General features: G+C 43.7%; 2 protein-coding genes across 6 annotated transcripts in view; both read left to right on the top strand.

Annotated features, from left to right (window-relative positions):
- The window catches only part of map3k2 (mitogen-activated protein kinase kinase kinase 2), a 128005-nt gene extending 123266 nt beyond the window's left edge, over positions 1–4739 (top strand). For all 4 annotated transcript variants that reach the window (XM_059647594.1, XM_059647592.1, XM_059647593.1 and 1 more), the window contains 2 exons: positions 348–525; positions 1754–4739. In XM_059647594.1, coding sequence (XP_059503577.1) covers positions 348–525; positions 1754–1979 — 404 coding nt within the window. In that variant the 3' untranslated portion in view covers positions 1980–4739. The remainder of the gene's footprint in view (positions 1–347; positions 526–1753) is intronic.
- Positions 4740–17938: 13199 nt separating this feature from the next.
- The window catches only part of ercc3 (excision repair cross-complementation group 3), a 34426-nt gene continuing 30116 nt past the window's right edge, over positions 17939–22248 (top strand). For both annotated transcript variants that reach the window (XR_009445970.1, XM_059647591.1), the window contains exon 1: positions 17939–18058. Coding sequence is in view for 1 of the 2 variants with exons in the window: in XM_059647591.1 (XP_059503574.1) it covers positions 18040–18058 (19 nt within the window). In the remaining variant the exon portion in view is untranslated. The remainder of the gene's footprint in view (positions 18059–22248) is intronic.

The raw sequence follows: 22248 nt of genomic DNA, 5'->3' as shown, positions 1-22248 counted from the left end.
TGATACTTTTTGCTGGATGTGGGCATCTTTCTGTGATTGTTGTGGGCACTGTTAGGTATTGGAAATAGCAAAGTAGTGTACACAGTGTGGAGCTGGAGGAACAAAGCAGGCCAGGCAGCATCAGAGGAGCAGGAAAGCTGATGTTTCAGGTCAGGATCCTTCTTCAGAAAAGAATTTTTTTCATTTTCTTTTCTGCAGAAGGGTCCCAACCTGAAATGTTAGCTTTTCCTGTTCCTCTGATACTGCCTGGCCTACTGCGTTCCTCCAGCTCCACACTGTGTTATCTGTGACTCCAGCATCAGTAGTTTTTACTATCTCAGACTAAAATTGTGTATTTTGTCTTAAAGGAGCAAATATTTTACGGGATTCTGCTGGTAATGTTAAATTGGGAGATTTTGGCGCCAGTAGAAGGTTACAGACTATCTGTCTGTCAGGGACAGGCATGAAATCGGTCACTGGCACACCGTACTGGATGAGTCCAGAAGTGATCAGTGGTGAAGGTTATGGCAGAAAAGCAGATATCTGGTAAGTTGACAAGACCGGAATTCAAGTTTGATGAATGAGACCAATCGTACTAAACCTCAGAGTGGACATGTCTGTAGGAGTTCCTCAGGGTAGTGTCCTAGGCCCAACCATCTTCAGCTGCTTCATCAATGACCTTCCCGCCATCATAAGGTCAGAAGTAGGATGTTCGCTAATGATTGCACACTGTTCAGCACCAATTGCGACCGCTCGTACTGAAGCAGTCCGTGTACAAATATAGCAAGACCTGGACAATATCCAGGTTTGGGCTGACAAATGGCAAGTAACATTCGCACCACACAAATGCCAGGTAGTTACTGTCGTCAACAAGAAAGAATCTAATCATTGCTCTTTGACATTCAGCAGCAGTGACATCTCAGAATTTCCACCTGCCAACATCTTGGGGTTACCATTGATCAGAAACTGAACTGGACTCGCCATATAAATACTATGGCTACAAGACCAGGGCAGGGTCTAGGAATACTGCATGAGTAACTTACTACGTGACTCCACAAAGTCATTTTCCACAGGTCACAAGACACGAGCCAGAAGTGTGATAGAATACTCCCTGCTTGCACGAATGGGTGCAGCTCCAACAATACTTGAGAAGCTCAACACCATTAAGGACAAAGCAGCCTGCCTTATTGGTACCACATCCACAACATTCAATCCCCCCACCACTGACTCTGACTTGCAACAGTGTGTTGCTATCATGTGTCTTACACTTTGCATTTGACATGGGTGAAATTGCAGCCTCCATCAATCTGCCCACACCTGTTGTTTAAATAGATCCCAAGATTCCTACAGCATTGAAGACATGTTTTATGCAAATACGTCTTATAGAAGTGCAAATTTATAATAAGTAGGATTAATTGGTCTGTGCTTGATTGTGTTCTCTGATCTCTTTTTGATTATAGCCACCATATTAGCTTGTTTCTCATTTGACTGCTACCTTCCTAGTGTCCAGCAAATCCATTGAAAATAAACGTCCGAGCCTCAAACATCTCACCACTCCTCACCACCATCATGACCCCAGCCACCACCCCACTACTACAGCTCTCCTCAGTAACTTGGGAGAGAAATACCATCTCTCTCAACCTGGGCTTTTTAACCTGAGACTCCTTTTTCTGTGAATCGTTGTTCGTTATGTTTATTTGAGGTGTTTGGGATTTCTGCTCAGAGAACCAGCAGTATGAGTTTTGGCTTTGTTTTTGCCTCTTCACATTTGCAGGAGTGTTGGTTGCACAGTTGTGGAGATGCTCACTGAAAAGCCCCCTTGGGCTGAGTTTGAAGCCATGGCAGCCATCTTCAAGATCGCCACTCAGCCGACGAATCCTCAGCTGCCACCTCATGTGTCAGACCACAGTCGGGACTTTTTGAAAAAGATATTTGTGGAGGCAAAGCAGAGGCCGTCAGCAGAGGAACTGTTGCGCCACACTTTTGTGCACTATCACTAGCAACTAACCTCAACATCTGATGCATTTATTTTCTATCTGATTGCACTTTTTCAATGTATAATTTTGGTGATTCTAGGTGTTTCCTAGGTTGTAATTTATACTTAAATTTGTATTTATAATGAGACTTTTTTGCATTCTCATAAAGGGAATGATCAGAAGGTTTTTTACAGTGTATTCACACAGTACTCTGATGTTCTTCAAGGTAAAGCACTTTATTACATAACCCATTCCTGATTATTCATCGTCTAATGTAGTGTATCAGGTCCTACTCCCCATTAGAAGTATGAATTTATTTGCCATTTGTAAGTAGCAGAGACTGAGCCTCTCTAAGTGTGTCGAACCTGCAGTATATAAAATAGACTGTTATGCAAATAATTTCAGCAATGGTCGCCTGTTGCAGAATGTCTACCAGGGTGTTTTCATATAACCTAAAGCCAAGAAACCCAGCAGGACTGCTCTTAGTATTCTATCACTGCAGAGAACTTTGAATTCATAGGGCAAAGTTACAGTTGGGCTGTGTAACCCAGATTAGCCATCAGTTCTTCCTCCTTCAACTTCCACATAAGCCAGTATAGTCAGTGGTCCAGACTGACAATGGGAATGTCACTGTTTTCAGAGTTTGGTCTTAAAAAGTACCTGGCGTTTCTCCCTCATTTCTCACACTTGGGACCTGCCCTCGAAATGTTTGTCAGTTTTTTTTCCCTCTGCAGTTAGTTAACAGTCTCCACGGCCACCTTTATACCTGTTGAATGTGTTATTGGCCTTCACTCTGAGGCCTATGTGTGTTTGCTGTTGGATCCTTTTGAATGGGCACCTGGACAAAAATAGATATTTGTCTGAGTAGCACATATCAAGGATGTCTGTGTCCAAGCAATGTGTCAATCTCTGCAGCACTGTCTTAGGCCAAAATGGGTGCCACTCTGTGGGCTGTGATTTCACATGAAGCTCATGCTGATGCCCTCAGCTTGGACCTGCACTCCAGGACATTATACTCCCAACCATGGCTCGTAGGGTGGCCCAGAACTTCCAAGTACTTCATGTTTAAGGCGTTATCCGAGCTTAATTAATCTCAGGAATAAACGGTGCTGAAACATTAGCCACCAAATTACACTTCCACTTTTTGTAGGTATCATTTGATTAATGTTTACAGATCTTTCATATTGCTTTTTGGATGGAATCAAGGCCATTTTGAAATCTAGGTACTTCGTTTTTGTTTTTTGGTAATGAATCAGCCCACCTCTTGGGAGAAAGTTCCTGATCCATGGCTGTTACAATACTCCTGCCAGGCTGCCTGTGTTATCTGCTGGTTGCTACAGTCCCATTGCTGGCACCATCATCAGCACAAGGACTGTGGTGGTTTCAGAAGGCCCACAAGTGCTTCAGGACAGCTCGGGATCACTGAGCCAGTTCCACCCATGTCCTGAGGCTAATTTATAAAAAGTCCCATCGCTGAGCAGAGCTGACTCTCTGGGACATAGCCTTACTTAATTTTGATCAAAATTGTGTCTTGGGCCAATATTTTGAAGTTAGTGTAACTGACACTTTACCCTCTGCAGCTGCTTTCTGCAATTTGTGCACTTCTACAAAACAGAGTTCTTCTAATTTTGACAGCGTTCATTTTACGTGAGTTCAGTAATTCAGTGCTCCAGGATTGGTTTTACATCTTGGGTTAGCCATCTCTCATTTTCTAGTTTAATGCATCATTATGTGGAGGTTGAACAAATCAGGAAGAATATTTGATGAGCTACTCACAATGTGGTAATCCCATGATTGGAATCTAGTCCATCCTTTGCATCAAAGATTCCCTTTCTGCCTCTTTAAACCAAACTGTGCTGCATTTTTCCATGTCCCCTCAGACCCCAGTCTGTTAGTTCCGGCAGTCCTCTCAGATCTCTGCACTCCTCTAATCCTGGATTGTTGTCCTCTCCCAAGTTTACATTGCTCCACTCACCTTTGGATGCCTGGGCCCCAAGCTCTGGAATTTTCTTCCCAATCCTCTCCAAATTCCCCCCTCTCCCATTCTTTAAAGTAGTCCATTTAGACCCTATTTCAATATCTCCATGGGTGGCTACATATCAAATTTTACTTGATGGTCACTCCTGGATGCACCTTGGGATGCATAAAGGTGCTATATAAATGCAGATTCTTGATTATGTCTTTTGATTTGGCAACCTGGTTCAAATGCCACGGCCTTTCTAAAGAACCGAGTTACGTCCCAGAATAAGCTGCTGTGTTGAACAGCGTCATGGGGAAGGCGGAGCGACGACACACAGCTGATACAATACCTCTAACACTTCACGTTCACTTTTCTCTTCCCCTGTGCTTCCTTTCCACTCCTTTTGAGGACCTGTTTGTTTGGATGTGAAGGTGGGACTATTTTCCAAGAATGTGGAAGATTTGCCAAATACATGAGTCTGATCTCGATGTACGGGCAGGAAATTTACCTCTGGTCTTATTAGTGCAGAGCAGCACAAAGCATTATAACATAAAAGGTACTACAGAGGCACATAGAGATGTTAGTTGTTCTCCCTTGTCTAACCAAGTGTCTCACAAACATGGAGGATAATTGATCATTGTAGGTGGCCAAATAGTGAATGTAAACAAGTTTAATTCATTAAGTACAGCAGTCAACCAGTAGCTTAAAGAGGAAAAGCAGGTTAATATTTCAATGGGATTTTCTTTTCCCCAACGCCTGTTTAATCCAGTCAGTTTGCCAAAATATGGTCAGCATCTATTCTAAACCAAATGAGGTGAGCGATCCTGTGACCATATGATAGACTGTTGAACAGTTCCTAAACCCCACCAGGACAGGTCTGTCTGAGGAGAGAGTCGAATAGCTTCACTTGGGTACTAACAATCAGGATGGCTCTTAATCGTGTTCCCTGAACAAAATGTGCTGTATGTAATTTGTTAAAAGAGGAAAGTGATTCCTGGTACCTATTGCCAAGTGTTAATCCTTGCCTAGTACTTAGTTAGCTATCATGATGTAAAGTATTATTTCTTGTCTTATCTCCCTCATTCTCTGCCAACCTAAAATATGGCTTTGATTGGCCAACATAATTTGAGAAGTTTATGATGTGTCTACCACAGGGTCGTAGTGCTTCACTGATATACTAGCCCTTGCTACTGATATTCTCAGCCTTTGACCAGCTGGGGTGAAGTTTAACTGAAGCTGCACAACAGGAATATTCATGGAAAAGCTCAACAGGTCTGGCAGCATCTGTGAAGAAAAATCAGAGTTAACATTTGGGTCCAGTGACCCTTCCTCATTGATATACAACATCTGCAGTTTTTTTTTTGGTTTTTATTTTTGGTTGATGGGATCAGCTACAGCGCTGTTTTAAAACCTGCTCACCTTTACACCAGAGCTCAGTGGAGAGTAATTGGACGGTGTATAAAGCTGATATTTACCTGATCCTCCTACTGGGCTTGGTAATAACGACCCACAATTGGTTGAAATCTCCTGTGGCATTTTAATTTCTCCAGCATCTTTGAAGATTCTCTGGTCCCCTCCTCAAGTCAGAGCTTTCCTTTTGCTGATTGATGCTTGACAGTGATAACACTTCCCAAGGGTAATTACCAGTCTCGGGGTATGTTGTCATCATGAGGTTAATCATGATCTAGTTAATGTCAGATTGTTTGTAAAGGTTTGACTGATTTTTAAAGGCCCCTTGTTAATAAATAACAAGGATGTTACCCATTACAACTATGGTTTACCTTGGTTAGTTAGTAAAACAAATTTACCAATTGAAGCTGGAGTGTGTCTATAGGCTGAGCAGTGAACAAGGCGTTCTTTGTTCACGATTACAAAGCTGGTGAAATTCTCTGATTATGGACATTCTTTGCAAGATGACTGCCTGTTGAAATGAAACCCAAACCATAACTCAGTGACTATTACTTCCATTCATTCCATTTGCAATTGTACACTAACTTTATGATAAAGCCCTAATGTTACTAAACTTCAGGTTCAAACAAAAATAACAACAAAACATAGAGTCTGAGAAGGGATCATTCAGTCCATTGAGCCTGCCCACCATTCAATGCAGTCATGGCTGATCAAACACTTCAATGCCATTTACCCACCCCATCCCCAAAACCTTATGCACCAATGCAATCATAAATTTATCAACCTCTGCCTTGAGCTTCAACAGCTTTCTGTTGTAGACAATTCCAAAGGTTCACAACCCTCTGAGTTCAAAATTCTCTCCTCATCTCAGACTAAGTGGCATTCCCTTCCTTCTTAAATTGAGCCCATGGCTGTAGATTCTCCAAACAGGGGAAGTACCTTACACGCATCTTCCCTTTCGGTCCAAAACTCTAGAGATTATAGGCATAGTTTACCCAGTCTCTCTTCCTAGAATTGTGTCCTGCTATTCCAGGAACAAGTTTGGTGAACCTTCACTGTATTCCCTCTACGGCAGCTACTTTCTTTCCCGAGATAAGGGAGACCAAAACTGCACACAGTAATCCTTCTACAGTCTAACCAAGCTCCGTTACAATTGAAACAAGACTTCAGCCTGTACATAAATCTTCATATGATAAAGGTTAACATTCCATTAGCATGTTAACCTCCACTGATTTAATGATATGGGCACGTGAACACCAGACAAACCGCAGTAATTTAAGAAGGTGGACCTCAAACACCTTCCCAAGGATAATTAGGGACTTGTTGGATGTGGTTATACCCCTGAATAATGTAAACACATGCTTTTTACCTCCCGTTTGAAAAGAAAAGATCATTTAGTTTGTTGAAAAGAGAAGTTTATAATGTGAAAAGTGGCCCTTTGACCTGAATGCACCAGTCATCAATCACCAGTCTACTCTAGTGTCATTTTCCACTGCCTGGCCTGTAGCCTCGTACGCTATGGCATTTCAAATGTTTGCTTAAATGTTTCTTAAATGATTTTATGGTTCTTGCCTCTACCTGCCTTTTCAGGCATTGAATCCCGAATACCTACTACCTTTTGGGTGAAAAACATCCTTCTGTGTTCAGAGAAAGGGTCACTGCACCTGAAACGCTAACTGGAATTTCTCTCCCGAGAAGCTGGTAGACTTGCTGTGCTTTTCCATCAATTTCTATTTTTGTTTTGGACTTCCAGCATCCATTGTGGTTAAGATTTTTTTTTGTAAAACATTCTTCCTTCATTCACTTCTAAACCTTCTGCTCTTTAACTTAAATCTCTGTCTGCTGGTAGTTGACCCCTCCTACAAAGGGGAATCTTTTTAAGACATGACCACTCTTCATGTAATGATTGGACCTTAGTGCTCAAACTGCTTCGTTACAATAATTGCAATCAAAACCCAGTCTGAAATTAATCAAAAGTTACTTTTTAGTATCTTTATTTTTGTAAAGGTGAGGGATATCAGCACTGGAGAGTAGAATACTTTTGTTTCAGCTACCAAATGTCAGTATAAACACTCCCAGGACAGGCACAGCACAGAGTTAAATAGAGTAAAGCTATCTCTACACTGTTAAACTGAAAGTAAACAGAAAGTCAAGTTCCCTCGATACTAGTCCCATCAAACATTCCTAGTACAGGGACAGTGCAAGGTGAGGTACAGAGTAGACCTCTCTCTACTCTTTTGAACTGAACATAAAACATCATCTACACTGTCCCATTAAACACTCCCAAGACAGGGTCTGCACAGAATTAGCTTGAAAATAAAACTCTCTTCTACGTTGTAGCCATCATCCAACATCCAATCCAGACAAATATCTTCCTTTTGTACCACCCTGATGCTCTTTGATTCCTGGTAGTGAATGATAGGGCAGCTTTATACATTGAGCCTTGCCTATTAGTAATGCAGTTAAAATCGTCAATTGTCATGTCAGATATTTTCTAATCTACCTGTTCAAACACATTGTGACATGCATCTGGGGCAGGTGGGACTTGGATATGGACCTTCTGACCCAGAAATAGGGACTTTCCATTGTGCCGCAAGAACTCACTGTCATGTCATTCGACCAGGCTGGATTTCACACAGGTTCAAGAGATTTACAGCCATATGTGGATACTGTGTCATATACATTTGGTCTCTGAAGAGTTTATTTATGAAAATCAAGGGGTTTTAAAATGATTCTTGTCTTTTTGCCCATTTGTTGGTGGTAACCAACGTTTAAAGGTACTAAATGTTGTTAAGGGTACACTCATATTGAAACACACAGCTCCTTGAGGGCAGGTGTAATTTGCTTTTCATATTGGTTATTTGATCATGTACATTCTGCTCACATTAAAGGGAGTGAATGGTGTAATGGTAATGTCACTGGACTAGTGATTGAGAACTCCAGACTAATATTCTCGGCACATGGGTATGAATCCCTTCATGGCAGATGGTGAAATTTGAATTCAATAAAATGATGGTTTGTTTAAAAAAAACTAGAGTAATGTTGACCATGTAAACTCTGTCAGATGGTGTAAAAACCCATCATGTTCGCCAGTTTCCTATCAGGAAGAAAATCTGCTGTCCTTACCTGATCTGGCTTACATGTGACTCCAGAGCAATGTGGGTGACTCTTAATTGCCCTCTCGTCAGATTAGGAACTGGCATTAAATGCTGCCTTAGCCAGTGATGCCAATATCCCACGTGAATTTTTAAAAATCACATTAGGGAAATTTTATATCCCTTGTGCTGTAAATGAAGATGGTTAATATGAGGAGTTATAGGTATGTTTTCCTGATACTTACGTGTATCTAATAGCGAAACTGGACTCTGATATTTCATTCCTTTTGCTATCAGTTGTCACTACCTTGGAATGTCCCAAAGCTCCTCACAACCCTTTAAGTATTTTTAAAAGTAAGTCATTTCTGCAAGAAAAGCAGCAGCTGATTTATGCATATCAAGCTCCTACAGAGAAAGGCGTGACGCTGACTAGCTCACCTATTTAAATAAAAACAAAATGCTTGGAAAAAAATAAGGTTGGTCTTTAAAGTATCTGTAGAGAGAGAAACAGAGTTAACCTTTTCAAGTCTGCTATGACTCTTCAGTTCCCGTGCTGATGCTGCCAGCCTTGCTGAGTTTCTCCAGTACTTTGTTTTCAGATCTCCAGCATCCGCAGTATTTTGCTTTTTGTCATCTGTTTAATGGTATAGTTTGCAGCCATATGGAGCTATGGGGAGAGGACCAGCTACAGATGCAGATTCATGAATTGCTGGGCTACAGCAGTGAGCTTTTTGCTCAGCAACACCTCCTCCCCCCACACCCCCCCAACACCCCCTTGAGTCCTTGGGTAAGTCAGCGTACTTAGTGTTGAATAGGATTTGACGCTGATTGTTGCTTTTGGGTTAGCATTAGCAGTAACCGGTGTTCCTTGGAAAAGACCATAATGGCTCAGTAGTTATCCAGCAGTGGATGCAGCATATTCACAGATATTGCTGCCTTCTTCCAGTGTATGTAGGGTGTGTATTGAAGGAAATGTGGCTTCAGGTGCCTGCCACTAACACCCTGAGCTGTGAGATTGTATGTGGGGGTCAGTCCCTGACTGTCTTATCCAGTGATTAGTGATTCAGCCTTAGAACCGGGTGTTATGTAAACATTTGTGCCAATTCTCACATGCTGTAAGATGATGGACAAATGTGCTGCTCATTTCTTTTTTAATATATGTAATTTGTGCCAATGATATCATTGATTTCAAGAGAGCTGACCATGGGATAAATTTCAGTTCCCTACAAGTGAAGGGCACCAGCGTGTTTGAGGGGTGGAATGCCAGACTGATCACCCATTATACATCATGCCTCCTTCCTTGAAGATAGCAGGGAGGGCAATTGAGCAGCTATGTAATGGGCTACACACTCACTGTCATCTACATCATTCCTACATCCCCACACAATGTGACATGTCGGTTGTTCCCTTGCTGTTTGGTCTGTCACATTTCTATTTATTGATATTTCATCGATCTCTGTGTCTCTCTAAGTGATGCCGTCGTGACTGTGTAATTGGTAATGGCGAGGTTGTTACTGGGTATCGTGATTTGCTGTCTAGATGACAAAGCTCAGTGAAACTTGCAATTAGCTTAACAGGGTTTTGTATAATTCTGCTGTTAGGAAACCCTTCAGCGCCATCAGTTACTTGTAAAGCTACGTTTTAAAATAAAAACAGAAATTGTTGGAAAAGCTCAGCAGGTCTGGCTGCATCTGTGGAGAGAAATCAGAGTTAACATTTGATCCTCAGAACATTTTAAAATAATTTGAAGCTCTGTTTTATAGGATGGCAAGTTCAAATCATTTTGATTTGTTTCTACCTCTGTAGTAAAAGGTACAGAAATTCACATTGTGTCTGACCCATTGGCCTTAAAGATTGTACTGTCTGAGTATGTGGGGGATGACAGGGTGCTCGTTGACTCAGATGTGATTGAGATGTGTTGTGGGCAGAGGATTTCCTCTGCTTAGTATTTCAGTCACCAGGTTTCACTCTCCTTATCGGGCATGCCTGTTGAATGCTTCCTTCACCACTGGTTCTCTTTCCCCCTCCCCCACATTATGTTTAAATTAAACATTTAAATTTTAAAACGCATTAGAAAATGGCAACTTTCTTTGTGGCTGAGAGTAAGAGGTTAGAACCCAGCCCCAGTTGGAGGCACAATGTGAATCTGGCACAAGGAGAGAGTGAGAGAACATATCCAATCTGGAGATCATTAATCAATGCAACAGAACAATTTATAAATACATAAATGTGAGTGAATGTGTTTTGAAATTACTGAGTGATCTCCACATGCAAAGATTAATGGCTGTTAAGCATAAACGCCTCCGTTAAATTAGCGGAGAGAGGAATTTGAGACTCGTTTAGAATGAGGTCCTTGCTTACAGTAATCTCATCGATTTTTAATATTTAGCGTTGAAACAGGTTTTGCGTCATGAACTTGGAACTAGAAATTATGCTCTTCCAAATCCTTTTCCATTGACAATACGGTAGGATAGATGAGATGGACCAGATACAGGGTGGTATTGAATGCACTGTATGATCAGCTGTCAAATGCTACTCTGTTTAAACTCCATATACATTGTACGGCCAGACTTTTCTGCTGGCTCAAGATTATGACTGTATTACTTTTCTTAATTGTACAGGTGTATAAACTGTTTTATTTGTAATGATTCCCAATGTATTTACTTTCACTGCTTTTATTGGTTCTTTGTACCTATTGTAAAAGAAAGCCATGTTTATATTTGGTTTGTTACCAATAATCTTGTTTCTATGAAATCTGTATATTGGTGGTACGCATTCTCGTTGCAATCTGATTCTGCATGAGTTCAGTGGGACTAGTACACAGGAGATTGCCTTTCATGTTAGTCCGTGCTGTTGGTCAAAGTGTGCAGGCTACTGCTCCAAACTGGAACCCTGACAGGGTCAAGGAGAGTCCACGGTATTTAGCACTTTGCAGAGCATTAATAAAACTATTTATTTCACATTTCTGTGCCTTTGATCTCAGTTAAGTCATTTATACCTGAGCTTTTATCTGTTGATGGCACCAACCTCCCATTCTGGTTGACAGCAAAAGGGTACAGCAGGAGGCCTCAGCATTGTGAGCCTTCAACTTGATCTCTACCTGAACCTCATCGATCCACCTTTGTTCCCTCAGCCTTAATACCCGTGTCTGACTGAAAATACAGTTGTGAAGTTTGCTGATGAAACAAAGACAAATAAGGATGTGAAAAGAATGTGAGCAAATTACAAAGGGATATCAAGATGTTAAGTGAGTGAGCAAAATGTGACAAGCAGAGTATAATGTGGGACAATGTTAAATTGGCCATTTTGGCAGACAGAACAAAAAGCATGCTATCTAAATAGTGAGAGATTGTAGAGGAATCTAGGAATCGGAGTATATAAATTGCCAAAAGTGAGAAGTCAGAAGACTGCAGGCAACTATGCAGGTACTAGTAATTAGGTAATAAAATGTTGGTTTGGTGAGAGAGGAATCAAATACCAAAATAGGGAAGTTATGCTTCTGTTGTTTTTGGCACTGGTGAGACTACATTGAGAAAGCCATGTGTGGTATTGGCCTGAGATAATGGGAACTGCAGATGCTGAAGAATCCGAGATAACAAAGCGTGAAGCTGGATGAACACAGCAGGTCATCTCAGGAGATGCTGCTTGGCCTGCTGTGTTCATCCAGCTTCACACTTTGTTATGTGGTATTGGCCTCCTCATTTAAGAAAAGATCTAAGTGCACTGGAAGCAATTAAAGAAAAGGTTTATCAGACTAATACTTAGAATGGTTGGTTGTCTTGTGAGGACAGTCCTGGGCAGGCTAGTCCTGTATTTACCAGTGTTTAGAAGAGTAAGAAGTGACTTGAGTGAAACACAAGATTCTGATGTGTTTTAACAGAAGTGATGTGGAAACGATGCTGGGGAGAAATCAGAGCTGGGGGTCACAAAAATAAGGGTTTGCCCATTTAAAACCGAGATGAAGCAAATTTATTTCTCTAAGGGAAATTTTGAATTCTCTTCCTTAAAAGGTGATGGAAGCAGAATCTTTGTAAGACGAAGGTGGATATATTATTAATAAGTGGATAGTTGGGAATGTAGAATAACCAGATGGGTCATGATGCTATTAAATAGGGAGCAGGATCAGTTGGCCACATCCTGCTACTAATTAATATATTTGTATTTACCCTCAAGCAGATCCCTCCTTAATGAAAACCGAATATTGGAATTCCATGTAAATTTCAAGAATCGTGCCTGCAGTACCCACTTTCACTTTCTGAAGTGTAGATTCGTTGCCTGTCTGTTGGGCTTTTGGAATCCCTGTCAAGTTTGCTACAGCAACTTTGCCAAACTAAAATAAAAAAATGTGTCCAGGCTGCAACACACAACGAATGTTCTTCTCAAATTGTGTTTCCTGTTTGCTTGGCCATTTAACACAATACTGGAACCTTGGGCTAGATAGGATAGAACAGAATAGTCTTTATTGTCATGCATTCCAGTACAGGGGTACAGTGAAAAGTTTCTACAACGGCTGCTTTTAAAGGCACAATCTTAGGTATCAGTACCTAGCTATAAATCTTATTGTGTAAAAATAAAGTGTTGTTACAGAGTAAAGAAAAGAATATAGATTAGTTTGAAACAGTGAAAAATTCCAGAGTGATAAGTTCCAGTCCGCTCCTGCAGGTCCCAGAGCACTAGGCTACGCTGCTTCCGCGGGCCGCTCTCAGTCAAGGGCTCACTCTACCACAACTCCTGGGAATCACCTGTTCGCTCTGCGGGATTCGGCATAAGACATTGGAGTGGAAGTAAGGCCATTCGGCTCATCGAGTCATGTGCTTGTTCCGTTACGGGGCACGGCCTGCTCGCTCTGGTCTGCTGCGGGACATGGCTTACTCGCTCCACTCCTCGACTCCACTCTTTCTGCTTAATGCCCAAAACTCATTTTAGAACATAGAAAAGTACAGCACATTACAGGCCCTTCGGCCCACGATGTTGTGCCGTGGAATAATCCTAATCCAAAAATAAAATAACCTAACCTAAATTCTCAATTCACTGCTGTCCATGTGCATGTCCAGCAGTCGCTTAAATGTCACTAATGACTCCGCTTCCACGACTACCACTGGTAAACTATTCCATGCGCTCACAACTCTCTGGGTGAAGAACCTCCCTCTGACATCTCCTCTATACCTTCCTCCTAACACCTTAAAACTACGACCCCTCGTGGCAGTCGATCGTGCCCTGGGGAAATGTAGTTTCTGTTTCCTCAACTTTCTGCTTAAATATAGTCGTTGGGCAATATTTTTAAGAACACGTACGTTTATAAATTTGCTTTAAAGAGCATTTCCTAATCCATTTGGGTACAGTTTCATTACTACTGCTGAACTTGGGCTTGTCAATTCATAATCTTGGATTTTAAATGACCAATGTAACAAAGTACAGTTCTATTTGTTAGTCACATTGATTAACTTCTTAGTAAATGAAAATTATATTCAAAAGCCTTTAATATCTACCTACTTATGTCCTTGTGCTCAAATCTGGAAGAATGTTCTGCTGCCCCAGGCTGCCTGGGTTTGGTCTCCTGGAATCCTGTGATGAGCCTCAAGGGGAAGAACTGCCCTTTTCATGACCATCCCATCTACTAACACCTCCAGGTTTGTGCAGGTGAAGCAGGGAGTAAACTTTAGTTTGAAACGTGGGAATAACAACAGTTCAGCATGGTAAGTGGGGAGCAATAATAACGCTAGGCCAATTAGTCCAAGAAAGGCAATGGCCTAGTGATATTATCGCTAGACTAATAACCTGGAGTAAGATAACAAAGTGTGAAGCTGGATGAACACAGCAGGCCAAGCAGCATCTCAGGAGCACAAAAGCTGACGTTCGGCCCTAGAGAGCACCAGGTACTGTTCTGGGTACTCACATTCAAATTGCGCCATGGAGGATGGAATAAAAAATAGTCTAATGATAATCAGGAAACCATTGCCAGTTGTCAGGAAAAACCCATCAGGTTCACCAATGTCCTAATACACTAGCTGAGGTTAATCAATGTCTTAGGCAAGTGCAGTATAACCATGAATAAAAGCACTGGACAACAGATAACATAGAACATAGAACATAGAACAGTACAGCACAGAACAGGCCCTTCAGCCCACAATGTTGTGCCGACCATTGATCCTCATGGATGCACCCTCAAATTTCTGTGACCATATGCATGTCCAGCAGTCTCTTAAATGACCCCAATGACCTTGCTTCCACAACTGCTGCTGGCAACGCATTCCATGCTCTCACAACTCTCTGCGTAAAGAACCTGCCTCTTACATCCCCTCTATACTTTCCACCAACCAGCTTAAAACTATGACCCCTCGTGCTAGCCATTTCTGCCCTGGGAAATAGTCTCTGGCTATCGACTCTATCTATGCCTCTCATTATCTTGTATACCTCAATTAGGTCCCCTCTCCTCCTCCTTTTCTCCAATGAAAAGAGACCGAGCTCAGTCAACCTCTCTTCATAAGATAAGCCCTCCAGTCCAGGCAGCATCCTGGTAAACCTCCTCTGAACCCTCTCCAAAGCATCCACATCTTTCCTATAATAGGGCGCCCAGAACTGGATGCAGTATTCCAAGTGCGGTCTAACCAAAGTTTTATAGAGCTGCAACAAGATCTCACGACTCTTAAACTCAATCCCCCTGTTAATGAAAGCCAAAACACCATATGCTTTCTTAACAACCCTGTCCACTTGGGTGGCCATTTTAAGGGATCTATGTATCTGCACACCAAGATCCCTCTGTTCCTCCACGCTGCCAAGAATCCTATCCTTAATCCTGTACTCAGCTTTCAAATTCGACCTTCCAAAATGCATCACCTCGCATTTATCCAGGTTGAACTCCATCTGCCACCTCTCAGCCCATCTCTGCATCCTGTCAATGTCCCGCTGCAGCCTACAACAGCCCTCTACACTGTCAACGACACCTCCGACCTTTGTGTCGTCTGCAAACTTGCTGACCCATCCTTCAATTCCCTCGTCCAAGTCATTAATAAAAATTACAAACAGTAGAGGCCCAAGGACAGAGCCCTGTGGAACCCCACTCACCACTGACTTCCAGGCAGAATATTTTCCTTCTACTACCACTCGCTGTCTTCTGTTGGCCAGCCAATTCTGTATCCAAGCAGCTAAGTTCCCCTGTATCCCATTCCTCCTGACCTTCTGAATGAGCCTTCCATGGGGAACCTTATCAAATGCCTTACTGAAGTCCATATACACCACATCCACAGCTTGACCCTCATCAACCTTACTAGTCACATCCTCAAAAAACTCGATAAGGTTTGTAAGGCATGACCTACCCCTCACAAAGCCGTGTTGACTGTATTTGATCAAGCCATGCTCTTCCAGATGGTCATAAATCTTATCCCTCAGAATCCTTTCTAACACCTTGCAGACGACAGACGTGAGACTTACCGGTCTATAATTGCCGGGGATTTCCCTATTTCCTTTCTTGAAGAGAGGAATTACATTTGCCTCTCTCCAGTCCTCAGGTACGACTCCAGTGGAGAGCGAGGATGCAAAGATCTTCGCAAGTGGCGAAGCAATTGCATTTCTCGCTTCCCAAAGCAGCCGAGGACAAATCTGATCCGGGCCTGGCGACTTGTCAATCTTAATGTTTGACAAAATTTTCAGTACATCAGCTTCCTCTATCTCTATCCATTCCAGCATGCACACCTGCTCTTCAAAGGTTTCATTCACTACACAGGTCGTTTCTTTCGTAAAGACAGAAGCAAAAAACTCATTTAGGGCTTCCCCTACCTCCTCAGGCTCCACACACAAGTTCCCTATGCTATCCCTGATCGGCCCTACTCTTTCTTTGACCATTCTCTTATTCCTCACGTAAGTGTAAAATGCCTTTGTGTTTTCCCGGATTCCTTCTGCCAAGCCTTTCTCGTGCCCCCTCCTGGCTCTCCTCAGACCATTTTTGAGCTCCTTCCTTGCCTGCATGTAATCCTCTCTAGCTGAACTTGACCCTAGCTTCCTCCACCTTATGTAAGCTACCTTCTTCCTTTTCACTAGAAGCTCCACCGCTCTCGTCATCCAAGGTTCCTTTATCTTACCCCGTCTTGCCTGTCTCAGAGGGACATATTTACTCATCACTCCCAACAACTGTTCCTTAAACCATCTCCACATGTCTATAGTTCCCTTACCATGGAACAACTGCTCCCAGTCCATGCTTCCTAACTCGTGTCTAATCGCATCATAGTTTCCTCTTCCCCAATTAAATATCCTCCCATTCTGCCTAATCCTCTCCTTCTCCATAGCTATGTAGAATGAGAGTGTGTTATGGTCACTATCACCAAAATGCTCTCCCACCACAAGATCTGATACCTGCCCCGGCTCGTTTCCGAGCACCAAGTCTAGAATGGCCTCTCCCCTCGTCGGCCTGTCAACGTACTGAGTTAGGAAACCCTCCTGAACACACCTTACAAAAACAGCTCCATTCAAATCTTCTGCTCGAAGGAGGTTCCAATCAATATTAGGAAAGTTAAAGTCACCCATTACAACAACCCTACTGCGTCCTCACTTTTCCAAAATCTGTCGACCTATGCTTTCTACAATCTCCCTGCTGCTATTGGGGGGCCTGTAGTAAACCCCTAACGAGGTGACTACTCCCTTGCTGTTCCTAATTTCCACCCATACTGACTCAGTAGGCAGATCTTCCTCGACAATGGAAGCTTCTGACTGATGTTGGAGAAATTCAGAAGTTTTAAAAATAAAACATTTTCCAACAGTTTCCAATTAAGAAGTCATACCAGATGTGAAACAATAACTGTTTCTCTCTTCGCATGTCCTGCCAGCCCTACTGAGTTACTCCAGCATTTTGTGCTTTTTCTACATTATCTCCTTGCTGAAATGAAGGATTTATGAAGGGTCAAATAGATGTTATGACATCCTAAAAAAGATGCAAGACTTTTATTTGTAATAGTTGAGTTGGTATGTGATATCAGCTTCACATAGAAGCCAATCAGCAACATTACCTGTACTGTACCTGCCTATCCAGTGCGTGCAGTTGTATGTTCTATTAGTGCCTTATTTCACATTTACAATTCTGATGTGTTAAAAAAGACTTTTGGTTCTACAATATCTTTTCATGACCACACCTCTACCCAACGCACTTTACAGCCAGAGGGCAGCCACGATGGTAATAGAGCAGACCTGATTGTCAATGTGCCACTTGGTAGGTTGCTGCAAAACGTCAATATGGGAATGATGAGGCTGTCCGTTTTTTTGTGCGAACTGTCGAGCAAGTATTGCCCATGACTACCAGGATTCTGTCTCCCTGCTAAGATAACAAGGTGTGGAGCTGGAATGAAGACAGCAGGCCGAGCAGGAAAGCTGATGCTTCGGGCCAAGACCCTGCTGTGTTCCTCCAGCTCTACACCTTGTTATCTCAGATTCTCCAGGATCTGCAGTTCCTTCTCTCTCTGCACCACAGATCACTTGGTATCACTGAGCTGGAGGAATCATGTGACTGATGGTTGGGTGGAGAGGATTTTCGCTTTGCGCACGCGCGCCGGTACCGGCACACCAGCGCCGGGTCCAAACATGCGCACTGGGCTCGGCCGTATCTGCGCATGCTTCTAGACACCGGGGAACGATGGGCAAGAAGGAGAGAGGTAAGGCCCGCGGTTACACAACACCCCCCCCACCCATCCCCATCCCCGCCCCCCCCATCCAGACCCACCCCATCCCCATCCCCGCCCCCCCCATCCAGACCCACCCCATCCCCATCCCCGCCCCCCCCATCCAGACCCACCCCATCCCCCCCATCCAGACCCACCCCATCCCCATCCCCGCCCCCCCCATCCAGACCCACCCCATCCCCATCCCCGCCCCCCCCATCCAGACCCACCCCATCCCCATCCCCGCCCCCCCCATCCAGACCCACCCCATCCCCATCCCCGCCCCCCCCCCCACCCATCCCCATCCCCCCCCACCCATCCCCATCCCCACCCCCCCACCGCACACCCCCCCCCACCCCCCCACCGCACACCCCCCCCCACCCCCCCACCGCACACCCCCCACCGCACACCCCCCCCACCGCACACCCCCCCCACCGCACACCCCCCCCACCGCACACCCCCCCACCCCTCCACCGCACACCCCCCCACCCCTCCACCGCACACCCCCTCCACCCCCCCACCGCACGCGCACCCCCCCCACACAACACCCTGTTGTGCTAGCTGATATTTATCCCTCAGCCAACATTGCAAAAACAGATTGTCTAGCTGTTGTACTTTTGCTGTTTATAGGTTATGTTTCCTTCATTGCAACAGTAACGTCATTTCAAAAAGTCCTTAATTGACTGTAGAGTATTCTGACATTTCAATGGTTGTGATAAATGCCGTATAAGTGCGCATCTATCTTTGTTTTATGTGTGTGAACAGTACCAGATTTGATATTGATATCCTCTGTTCTCTTTTACTGAACCAGTCGAGTTCCAGATTGTTGTGAGGCTGGTTGTGTTTGGTAATTGGCAGTTTCTACGCGGTATCCTGTGCACGATCCAAAGATGTGCAGGTTAGGTGGATTGGCCATGCTAAATTGCCCGTAGTGTTCGGGGTGTGAGGGTTATAGGGGGATGGGTCTGGGTGGGATGCTTCGAGGTGCGGTGTAGACTTGTTGGGCCGAAGGGCCTGTTTCCACGCTGTAGGGAATCTAATCTAATCCTTCACAGCTGTCCCATCAAAATAGGTTAACTTTAACTGAAGGACTGTTTCATGACCACAGGATGCCCTAATATCCAGTTGTGATGGCGTCACTAGTACAGTGTCAGGGAATACTGTATTATCTCACTCACAGCAAGTTTGCTCAAGCTGCGGAGAGAAATTCTGGATCACCTGGAGTATTGTGTTCAGTTCTGGGTGCCTTATTTAAGGAAGGATGTTACAACCCAATAGAGAATTAAATGAAGTTTACTAGAATGATACCAGCAATGTGGGATTTTAGCTAGAATGAGAAATTAGGCTTATTCTTCTTGGAGTAGAGAAGATTTAAGAGGTGACTGTATGGAGGGGTTCAAAATTATGAACAGTTTTGTCAAGTTGAAAAAGTATATGGTTGATTCTTAAATGCCTGCTGGCTAATTGGGGAATGGCAATTTATGCTGGCCTGGCTAAGAACACCCTCATTCTGTGATTAATAAAACATATTTTGTTTCAACTTATTGGTACGCCAGTAACCAGGGGGTCACAATTTCAAACTTGTCAACCAGAAAGTTGGGAGTTAGATGATGAGAAACTTCTTTACTCAGTTGTTTAGGATTTGGAATACACTGCTTGGGAGAGGCAGATTCCTTAGGAGGTTTCAAACAGTCTTCTGTACTGTAAAATCATGGGGTGTGGGCATTACTGGCTGGCCAGCAGTTAATTGCCCATCAGTAGTTGCCCCTTGAGATGCAAATGTGAGGTTTTGCACTTTGGAAAAAAGAATACAGGCATGGACTATTTTCTAAACGGTGAGAAAATTCGTAAAGCAGAAGTACAAAGGGATCTGGGAGTGTTGGTCCAAGATTCTCTAAAAGTTAACTTGCAGGTAGAGTCCATGATTAAGAAAACGAATGTAATGTGATGTTATGTTGTTGTTTATCTCAAGAGGGTTGGAATATAAAAGCAGTGATGTGCATCTGCGACTTTATAAAGCTCTAGTTCGGCCCCATTTAGAATACTGTGTCCAATTTTGGGCCCCACACGTCAGGAAGGACATACTGGCCCTGGAGCGTGTCCAGCGGAGATTCGCACGGATGATCCCTGGAATGGTACGTTTAACGTACGATGAACGGCTAAGGATCCTGGGATTGTATTCATTAGAGTTTAGAAGGTTGAGGCGAGTTCTAATAGAAACTTACAAGATAATGTATGGCTTAGACAGGGTAGATGCTGGGAAGTTGTTTCCATTAGGCGGGGAGACTAGGACCCGTGGGCACAGCCTTAAAATTAGAGGGGGTAAATTTAAAACTGAAATGAGGAGACATTGCTTCAGCCAGAGAGTGGTGGGCTTGTGAAATTCATTGCCATGGAGTGCAGTAGAAGCCGAGACGTTAGATGCCTTCAAGGCAGAGATCGACAAATTCTTGATCTCAGAAGGAATCAAGGGCTACGGGCAGAGTGCAGGGAAGTGGAGTTGAAATGCCCATCAGCCATGATTTAAATGGCGGAGTGGACTTGATGGGCCGAATCACCTTACTTCCACTCCTATGTCTTATGGTCTTATGGAGAGGTGCCCCAGATGGTGAGTTGCCCTCTTGAACAACTGGGGCAGCACGGTGGCTCGGTGGTTAGCACTGCAGCCTCACAACACCGGGGACTCTGGTTCAATTCCAGCCTCTGGTGACTGTCTGTGTGGAGTTTGCACATTCTCCCCGTGCCTGCGTGGGTTTCCTCCGGGTGCTCCGGTTTTTCCCACAGTCCAAAGATATGCAGGTTAGGTGGATTGGCCATGCTAAATTGCCCGTAGCGTTTAGAGGGATGGGTCTGGGTGGGATGCTTCAGGGGACTTTGTGGACTTGTTGGGCTGAAGGGCCTGTTTCCACACTGTAGGGAATCTAAACAAAAACCTGCATTCCATGTGCTGTAGTTAGACCCACAATGCCATTAGGGACGGAGTTCCAGGATTCTGACCCAGGAACAGCAATATGTTTCCAAGTCAGGGTGGTGAATGGCTCGGAGGGGAACTTCGAGGGGGTGGTGTTCCCATGTATCTGCCGTCCTTGTCCTTCTAGATGGAAGTGGTGGTGTGTTTGGAAGGTGCTGTCTGAGGATCTTTGGTGAATTTCTGCAGTGCATCTTGTAGATGGTACACACTGCTGCGACTGAGCGTCGGTGGTGGAGGGAGTGGATGCTTGTGGATGTGGTGCCAATCAAGCAGGCAGTTTTCTTTCTTACTGAAGTCATTTTATAAGCAATTTGAGAGTCTGTTGACAAAATTGGCACTTGGTGCCTGCTTCCACTTTTGGAAACAGCTTCTGTATTGGGTTATCAAACTGAAATCTTCACTGTTCTGTTTGCTGTCTGGATGTTGGCCGTTGCTGGCTGATTGCCTTGTCCTGCCCCTAGTTTAGCCTCTGGAGGTGAATCGGTGAATCGATCATGTGCCTGAGCTGCTTTGTGGTGGTTTGCTTAAACTGCGTGATGGCCTCCAACATTTCTGGGCCAAGTCAGTGTCAGTCAGCTGTGGTGGTGGTGGGAAGAGAATTGCAGTTGGACATAAATTGGAATGGGTAGTATTACAAGTTTCTTTCCAGTAAACCTGATGCGTTTCTGCAAAATCGACATTTTAAGTTGTCAGACTCATCTGGGGGAATTTGAATTTATAGTCTTTGAGTTAATCATTCTGATTACTTGCTCTGTAACTTATTGTGACACTTGCATATGGGCACCCTGATCTCTCTGTTTCACAGTGTTCTCTCGTCTCTCCTCATTCAATTAATAATCTGTTTTTCTGTTATTCCTGCTAAAGCAGACAACCTCAACTTCCTCGACAAAAACAAAGTTGCTGCAAAAGCTCAGGAGGTCTGGCAGCATCTGTGAGGAAAAAATCAGTGTTAACACTTCGGGTCTGGTGACCCTTCCCCTAACCCTAACCCTGACCTGCTGAGCTTTTGCAGCAACTTTGTTTTTGTTCTTGATTTACAGCACCCGCAGCTGTTTTGGTTTTTAACCTCAGTTTCCTACCTTACATCCCAACTGAAATGTTTTTCCACATCACTGTCTCTTGACTGACCTTTTTGTAAATGCCTTTCAACTTACTTTCCTACCTTTACTCATTTTCCTTTAAAAACACTTTAATCACCTTTAAATTTTCCATC

Source organism: Stegostoma tigrinum, chromosome 7 (genome assembly GCF_030684315.1).
Source record: "Stegostoma tigrinum isolate sSteTig4 chromosome 7, sSteTig4.hap1, whole genome shotgun sequence".
Classification (NCBI taxonomy): Eukaryota; Metazoa; Chordata; class Chondrichthyes; order Orectolobiformes; family Stegostomatidae; genus Stegostoma; species Stegostoma tigrinum.
The sequence above is the reverse complement of the archived record's forward strand: the minus strand, read 5'-3'. Positions and strand labels throughout refer to the sequence as shown.